We start from the raw sequence: 8728 nt of genomic DNA, 5'->3' as shown, positions 1-8728 counted from the left end.
ACACCACCGCCACACGATGGCATGCGCTCACAGGTGCCCCACCCCCCTCGCCGGCAAGGAGCCGGGCGCGTGCAGGGCAGCTGTGCCCAGCGGCCGGCCTGCTGGCGCGTCGGCCGGCTCGGTCTGATGGCCGGTCACTCCAGCCGGCCGCCTCCCACGGTCGCCAGCGGTCGGACGATCATGGCGCCTCCGCCGCAGGGATGACCCGGCACACGCAACCACCACGTGAAGATCTGTATTAATATCCAACCAACTGAAGCCTCTCCCGGTTGAACGCAAAGTAACGGAGGCCGAACAAGCGGCCCGCGGCGGCACCCGGGCGCTGGCCGCGCCTGGGTCACAGACGGAGCCGGGGCAGCGCCCCCTCCCCACTGACACTGAAAGCTCGCAGGTGGCGGCGGGCCGCGGCACGGCCGGTCCGTCCCGGCCGAGCCGTCCCCGCCCACCCCAAGCGCCGGCGAGCCCGCCTCTCGCGCCGCGCGGTCCGCGGTTCCGCACGCGAACGCGACGCACGGCAGCGGCCGTGCAGTCTTCGGAGTCACCGCAGTCGCGGTGTCATGACGGCCGGGCACGGACATGCTGGGCGGAGCTATGAGCGCCGTTGGCGACGCGGTGCCGGCGATTCTGCATCCCGTCAGGCGGGGCGGCCCCGCCGACTCCACGTCCCGTCAGGCGGGGCAGTCCCGGCGACTCCACGTCCCGTCAGTCGGGGCGGTCCCGGCGACTCCACGTCCCGTCAGGCGGGGCGGTCCTGGCGACTCCACGTCCCGTCAGACGGGGCGATCCCGTCGACTCCATGTCCCGCCACGCGGGGCTGTCCCTGATGCCGCGCCGCTCGAGCGGCGGTGCCCGTCTCACTGCGCCACACTCCGCCGGCATTCACATAAAACGCGAACGAAGCTGCGGCGACTGGCGATTTCGGCCGGCGTCAGCGCGCCTGGCGCGGCGGTCGGCGGGCGCGCCTCCACTCGTGTTCGGATTTGACCGGCCGGCCGGTGCGCCGGCGGACACGCGGACTGATTTATCACTGGCTCGGCGCCGGCGACGGCGGCTAGCGCGCGTGGGCCGAGACGCGTTGCGGCACGCCGTTCAGCAGGCGCTGTTTCAGCACGTCGTTCTCGTACGTCTCGACCGTTTCTCGGCCGTTGTCGTACACCCTGCGGAAGGCGGCCGGGTGTTACACACTGCGAGTCGGGCATCGGCGGCGCGCGAGCGGCGTGCGAGGAGTGAGGGCGTCTTCCGTACCACGCACGTCGAACGTGGAGCGGCAGGGCCACGTCAGGGCTTAAGCAAAGAGCGAGCGGCGCCACGTGAGGTCAACATCACAGCGTCGATAGCGTTGGCGTTTAATTAATTGATATCAGGATAGCCTGACGTAAAGAGGGGAAAGGCGGGAGGCTCGGATACATACAATCATACTGTGTGCAGCAAACGCCCGGAGAAGGGCCGCTGATCCTACGCCAGTGATCGCTGAGCTCATTGAAGGTCGCGAATTCGACCGGTTGGCCTGGTGTGTTTCATGTACCTGGGCAACACACAACTTAGCTCGCCGACAGCCCAGCTAATCCACACCCACAAAATAGCCAAACTTTCCGTTTTGAGATTGAGTCGACGACGCCTAACACGGCATTTCAGGAACGCTAATGTAATTGCATAAAGTTAGCACCGCTAGCTTGTTATCCGCCAGAAGCAACGCAGACCCCATCTCAATCCAACAAACCGTGGAGTAATTTAATAATGCTTCCGAGACTCGTTCCGTGCCAGGCTCTTCCGGCCTTCCAGCGTTTGTCGCGCACAGAAACGCCTGGGGAAGGCTCGCCGGCTCCCTTAAAATAAACGCTAAAAACTGCTCTCAGCCAGATTAGGCTAAACAGATGACTGACATCCAAAAACACTCAAAGGCCGTGAAGCGCTTCCGGCGAAACGTGGCGCAAATAACGCCCGCGGGAGCGGCGGCCCAAGTCATCATGCTAGATGCACAGCTATCAGCTCAATCTATGTCCATAAACGGCACGCCCATTTGACATGACCTTGTGACTCCGGGTGGCACCAGTGGCCGGCAACTCACGACACCCTGCCCAGCCCGCCCGTCGCTCACCGTCGCGTGGTGATCTTCTTGCCGTTGACGTATTTGGTGCTGGTGGAGGTTCGCTTCATGGCCGCGCCGCCGGGGCCCATGTGCGTGCTGAAGCTGTCGGCGGTCACGAAGCCGCCGCCCGGCCCCATGCCGTCCATCATGGCGTCGATGGCGGCGAACGACGACATCATGCCGAGCCCGCCCAGACCGAACGGCGAGAAGAGCGCCGGCGACATCAGCTGGGAGGCGGGCGCGCCGGCCGACGGCGGGTGGCGCGAGCCGCGGCTGCGGCCCGGCCGGGCTCGGCGCGGCACGCCGCCGCTCAGCGGGTCCAGCATGCCTGGCGAGAAGAAGTCTGTGGGAGGGCGCCGCGCACGAGCGGGGTCAAGGCGAATGGCGACGGAAGCGGCGGCCGACGCCCAGGCGTTAGACGGGCCGACGCCCAGGCGTTAAACGGGCCGACGCCCAGGCGTTAGACGGGCCGACGCCCGGGCGTTAAACGGGCCGACGCCCAGGCGCTAAACGGGCCGACGCCCGGGCGTTAAATGGGCCGATGCCCAGGCGTTAGACGGGCCGACGCCCAGGCGTTAAACACCCAGGCGTTAGGCAGGCAGCCGAGTCAGCTAATGCGCAGAGAACAACTACGCGAACATGGCGTGAAAAGAGCGGCGAATTAAGCGTGCGGCGCAGTCCTGCTAACAACGACCGAAACATGGCGTGAAGCAGGTGGCAACATTTGACAAACGTGGTGTTACAGCAATCGGAAGCGTGTCACGATGGGAGCGTGCAGGCGCGAGCTGACAAGCGTGATAGCAAAGACCATTGTGGTCACGGACCCGGACACAGCTGGGCTGCATGTCAACCGCACAGCAACAGCTGGCAAAAACCGAACCAGTGTTTGCCTGTGCGTCATCGCTAAGAGCGATTTCAAACGACCCGATAGCGCTCCTAAGTGAGCTGATTCCATTGCGAGAGTCCGTGACCAGCGCATCACGTACTCGTTTGGATCGTGACTGCCGAACTGACCCGAAGCCGGCCAATGAACAGCCGCCCACGGAGCTGACAAGCATGAATGACCCTTTTGACGGTCGTCAGCCGCGGATCGGCTTCAAGACTTCGAAATCCACGGCGAAATGTCCCCACATTATCCAAATAGCTCACAGGGCACGTCTGACAATGGCTGCGCGCAAAATGGTATTGTAACTGGTTATAAACATTTGCACATGAGAAGGTAGCAATTACCCGTCATCCGACAAAATAACTGCGGAGAAAGATCCAATAATTCATCTAGGGACATCATGCACCGTGCAAAACAATAAAAAAATAAAATAAGGAAGAGTAACTTTCACTGGGAAGTGCTGTTTTCCGCCGCAGCTATCAGCGGAAGGCACATTGATTTAACATTCATGAGAACGTAGCCCCGTAAAGCCTCGAGGCGTTCAAACCCGCTTACGTATTCCACTCCGGTGTCAAACAGGCCGCCTCCACGGTACGCCTCAGCCCCGAGTAAGCGGCGCACCCATCAGGCGACCTCGCGCCGCGCCGGCAGCGGCACCCACCGTTCAGCAGGTCAGACAGCGGGTCGGAGCCGAAGAACTCGCGGAACACGTCCTCCGGGTCGCGGAATGTGAAACCGGTGAAGAGGAAGTTGAAGTCGTCGTCGGGGAAGCCGCCGTGATGGTGGTGGTGGTGCTGGTACTGGTGCGCGTGCGCCGGGCTCGGGCCGCCATTCCTCACGCCCTCTTTGCCGTACTTGTCGTACGTCTTCCGCTTCTTGTCTGCGGACGGCGGCAGTGTCAGTGGGCGGGGCGGGGCGGGGCGGGCGCAGCTCCGGTCGCCGCGCCGGCCGATCGGTGCGGGCGCTGCCAGACGGGACGGGGCACAGCCGTGTCGCCACTCTGGGCACGCCTGCCAGAAATTGCCAGACGTTTCCGGGAAGCCGACAGCAGAGTGCTTCGCTATGAGCGCCAGCGCGGCCTCAGCGCTCCTGCCGCCGCTGGCCTGACCCAGTGATCACAGCCGGGGCTGCGGCCCCTCTCCGGGAGGCGCTCTCACAACACCGAAACCGGCGCAACATCGCGCCCCATCCCACTTCCAGCGGCCGCGGCAGCAAACTCCATTTCCGGACACAAATGAAGGCGGCCGGCGCCACGTAATCCGAGCTACCCGAGCCATCAATCAGGCGCACCCGGGCGGCGCGCCGCGGACCGCGGCAGCCGAACGGCCGGGCGGCCGGCCGTTCGGCGCGGACCGCGGCCCCGAGCTGGGCACCGGGCGCGCGGCACGGCACGTCCCGGCAGGCCTGGACGTGCCCCGCTGCACCGGCGCCGCTGCCAGCGGAGCGGCGCCGACGGCTGGCATCGCTCACGCGGGTAAGTGACGACAAAAATCGGTACGGTCGTCAGTTTGAACGACACTAAACGCGTCCGTGCCAGTGGCCGTACGTGCCAGTGTGGAATTTTTGGACGATAGTTCCAGCCCCATGAAGACTGCACCTGCAGCGCGACTATCCGCGCATAAATAAAGCCTTGGCATGACGACTTCTTGTTCTACGCATCGATATGCGATGAACGTAACGAAACGTACCTGACCAAGTTGACAGCCTGGCTACCGGTGGAACGCCAAACACGACTGCTATCACTTTGAAGACCAGATTAAATCCAGGCGAATCAATTACATGTGAACTATCAGCAAGGTCTACATCTGCACTGACGCCACAAATCAACACATGCATAATGCCGTAGTTAAGCTATGAAAATGGAATACCCTCGGCTAAATACAAGGAGCCCCTCTATGACATTGGGGTAAGAGACACATGCGATATCATCAGATTGTTGACAGACAATACCGCGACGCAGTTAGTATTAGTTACTACGCGCGAAGATCATGTGTAAAAATGTATCAAAGGCCGACATAGCCCGTCCACAACCGCTCGTTTCTAGCCAAAATATTGGTGAGTAGCGAACAGCTGGTACACTGAAAATCCGCACAATTAGTCCTGCAAAAGATACTTAAGTACACACTTCAACTTTGGCACTGTAAACACTAATTAGTTCCGGGAACGAACTACGCAAATGTACACAGCCGCTATCCGACTCATCTACAAACACTGGTTAGCGGCCTCTCGGCGGCCCAGCGGGTTGGCAGGACCGGGGAGTGGCTGACGGCGTCTGGCCTAGCTGCAGGGTTACTCCCGGTCACCACAGGCCAGGTCACGCAGGGTCAGCGGGGGTCACACAAGCCGCCGGTACCGGAGGAGCGGGAGCCGGGCGTGAAGAAGAAGCCGTATCCGGTGGGGCGCGCGCTGGCCGCCGGGGGCTGCGCCGCGCCCGCACGCACGTGCTGGTCGTACAGCCGCCGCTTGGCCTCTGCCAGGTCAGCGACGGTCAGCCCGGGGCGGCGCGTCGGCCGGCACGGGGCCGGCGCCTGTCAGCTCCGGAGGTGGCAGCGCTCGACGTCACGCGCCCAGCTAGCGCCGCCAAGTGACGCTCTACTGACGGCACTGGTATGAAGATCTGCCCCGCATACAGTGCCAATAGGACCGTTCCGGGCAATTTATATCGTTGCCGATGTCCCACGCTTCACTGACGCGACCATACGTTCGCATGAAAAGCTTTTCAGGAACGCTAAATTTGTACATGGGCGGCGCTTTGCTTTAGTGTCGGTGGCAAAGCAACTAACGAGGCGAAGCCGGGCACGCTATCCCACTCAAGGCAAGTACGACAATCCCCTTGTACAAGGGACTCAAGCCGGCGCTTTTGGCATTACGGAAATGAGGCACTCAGCTGTGACGTCACTGTGGCGCAGCCAGGAAGCAGTAAATGTAAACAAACGGACTTGGGCAACGAGGCAGCCGCTGATAGCGACGATGAGTGAAAGCTGTGAGCTTCTTAACACTGTACCGAACCACACAATCGTTTCGGTGAACAATGGTTGGTAGATTTCGGAATTGGTTTCCGATGCCTTTCGTCTAGCGTTATCGATTTCATTCACTGGCTGGCATGCAACGGGGCTCAGAGTGCACGCTATTGGGGGAGCAAACATCCGAACACTTCTTTGAAGCCTGGCACATAATGGTACTGGCTGCCTGAAGCATCACAGAGGTGTGAATGTGTGTGGTTCCCAAGGGAGTTCACAGCTAGATAGTAACACGGCAGCACGTTAACCACAAATGCCCGATTTCGTGCTAACCCGCGATGACACTGTTCAGGAGTTTCATATCCACGAATTCGACCCCGTCCTGAAAGCGCACTGCTCTACCTCGTTTTACAGCCTTGCTCCCGCCAGTCACATCCCAACGGGCCTCGACTGGCAGTGACTGAACACCCCCCGCAATCAGTCCTCTCGCTCATTCCAGAATAAGCGTGGTGTTACGCTGCCGCCATGACAGAAAACATGGAACACAACAGGGTGAAGTAGAAAACAAGGGGAGAGCTACGGCTGTGGTGATCCCAGCCTTAACGACTATAATCCATCCTACACCCTATCATAATCTGGTGCCAGAATGCCTAATGGCTTCATTGTGACTGGACATGGGCACGGTTGCAGTACATATTCCACCACTCGCATAAAATCCAGTCAGTCTTGAAAACATGGGGCACTGTACACTGGTACTGGCCCTTAAGGTTGGTCCAGTTCGAGCCCCCTCCGTCCGTAGACCACTTCCGAGTTGCTGGATGCAGGAAGCAGGAAATAAAAGGGGTGACCAACCCTGTTTTTAACTGGACACACGGAAGGCAGCACGGGAGGGGGCAGGGTGGACGATCAGGGACTGGCAGCCAGCCGGGCCGACATCCAGATTGCCCTTTCAGCCGACGGCCGCAACAAAATACCAGTGTGGTGGCACGATCAGGGATGCGAGACTTGAGCAACCATGATAAGCTATAGTGCACCCCCCACTGCACTCATCCACCGGCCTGATCACGCCCAGAGTATGACCGTCCCATATTTATAGACTTCTGAAAGGACTGAGCCCTGTATAAAGTAATTATGTGACGAACTCCGCGGCATACTAACCATCTGATAAAACCTCGTAGGCCTCTGAGATGTCACGGAACCGCTTCGTCGCCTCCTCCTTGTTATTCAGGTTTTTGTCCGGATGCCAGCGCAGCGCCAGCTTGCGGTATCTGCGGGAAACACAAGTTCTCGGTTGGCGGCGCGGCCGCCAGTCGGCACTAGCATCGCCAACGCGGTCACCATGCAGGATGTTTCCCACATAAGCACATCGCATGCACGCTAGCCCAAAGTGGAACACGATAATCAACATGTGACATTAAACTAGGTCATGCGACATTGGACGGGGTGTCCCACGAAGTTCCAATTACTGTCCCCGATCCTAGACCGAGTTGGCACAGTAAAAAACGCTATCACGCGCACCACGACCCAACTAGCCAAGCAGGCAACGCTGTCGTCGCGCTCAACCAATAACAGCTATTTGCGACCAGACACGTGTTCCGATTCGCACTAATCCGATAGCTGCCACCTTATCTACGTCCCGTTCACCAAGCCTGTGACTGCCGCCGGCGGCGAGGAGCACACCCGACGACATGGGACAAGGCGGTGAGGAGCACACCCGACGACATGGGACAAGGCGGTGAGGAGCACACCCGACGACATGGGACAAGGCGGTGAGGAGCACACGCGACGAGATGGGAGGGTAAAGGAGGCTGATCGGTCTAGGTCCCGGGCTGGCGTGGGCACTCATCGTGCCAGACGAGCGACGATTCCGTCCGGGCCGGGGGGGGGGGGGGGCGGGGAGGCAGCCGCGGCGATGTCACTTGGCTCGGCGGTCGGGGGGGCCTGCCAGACGTCACAGCAGGCGCCCGGGACCGGACTGCGACAGGACTGGGACCGGGACCACGACAGGACAGTGACCGCGACAGAGCCGGGACCACAACAGGACCGGGACCGGGACCAACGCAGGGCCGGAACCGGGACCTTGATAGGACTGGGACCGGGACTATGACCGGACCGGGACCGGGACCGGGACCGGAACCGTCAGCGGAGCGCCGGACTGGGACTGATACCGGAACCCCGCCAGCCAAGCCTGGGATCGCGACCCCCACTTCAGCTCGGGACTCGAACGGACAGCCCCTCGGCACGGCCGCCACGGGCCGCACGCTGGCAGCCCCTCGCGCGGCCGCCGGCGGCTCTGAGGCCGCCGCCCGCCAGTTGTCTACCGGTCCGCCGGGCCGTCGGCGGACGGCAGCGGAGTCAGTCACGGAACACCGGCCATGCCATTTTTTGGATTTCCGCAGTCATGTAGCGGGTGATACGGCCAGCTTCGGTTTGTTTGTTGGCGTCGGATGTGCGCTCAAGGTGAAGGTTGCCCTGCCAGCGCGGGCCGGAGGCGAGCTGTTGGCACGGCCCGCGGTCCAGATAGCCAGCGGCGGCCGCGCGGCGCTCCTGGTCGGCCCCCGAGACAGCCCCGGCCCGGCCTGCAGGCTGCAGGGTTTGGTCGGGGGAAAGCACGCGCGAAGCCGTCGCTTTTCACGATCGTATGACAGGCGACGGCTTCAGAACGTCAGGTAGCCACCGAGGTCAGAATGGGCATCACGCGACAGCCTGCAGACGGGCAGCGCCAGCAAGGCAGGATCCCCCCCCCCCCCTCCAAAGGCAAAGCCCCTCCTCCCCAGGAATGAACAGCATCAC

At 61.5% G+C, this 8728-nt stretch overlaps 1 protein-coding gene across 1 annotated transcript in view; it reads right to left on the bottom strand.

The window, feature by feature from the left end:
• Positions 1 to 431: 431 nt before the first annotated feature.
• The window catches only part of LOC119090613 (dnaJ homolog subfamily B member 6), a gene marked incomplete in the record, with an annotated part of 107551 nt that continues 99254 nt past the window's right edge, over positions 432 to 8728 (bottom strand). Inside the window, 4 exon segments of the mRNA XM_037213449.1 lie at positions 432 to 1157; positions 2099 to 2432; positions 3637 to 3855; positions 7094 to 7203. Of these exon segments, the coding sequence (XP_037069344.1) occupies positions 1052 to 1157; positions 2099 to 2432; positions 3637 to 3855; positions 7094 to 7203 (769 nt within the window).

Source organism: Pollicipes pollicipes, unplaced genomic scaffold (genome assembly GCF_011947565.3).
Source record: "Pollicipes pollicipes isolate AB1234 unplaced genomic scaffold, Ppol_2.1 Scaffold_3087;HRSCAF=3621_pilon_pilon_pilon, whole genome shotgun sequence".
Lineage (NCBI taxonomy): Eukaryota > Metazoa > Arthropoda > Thecostraca > Pollicipedomorpha > Pollicipedidae > Pollicipes > Pollicipes pollicipes.
This window is presented reverse-complemented; position numbering and strand designations above follow the sequence as displayed.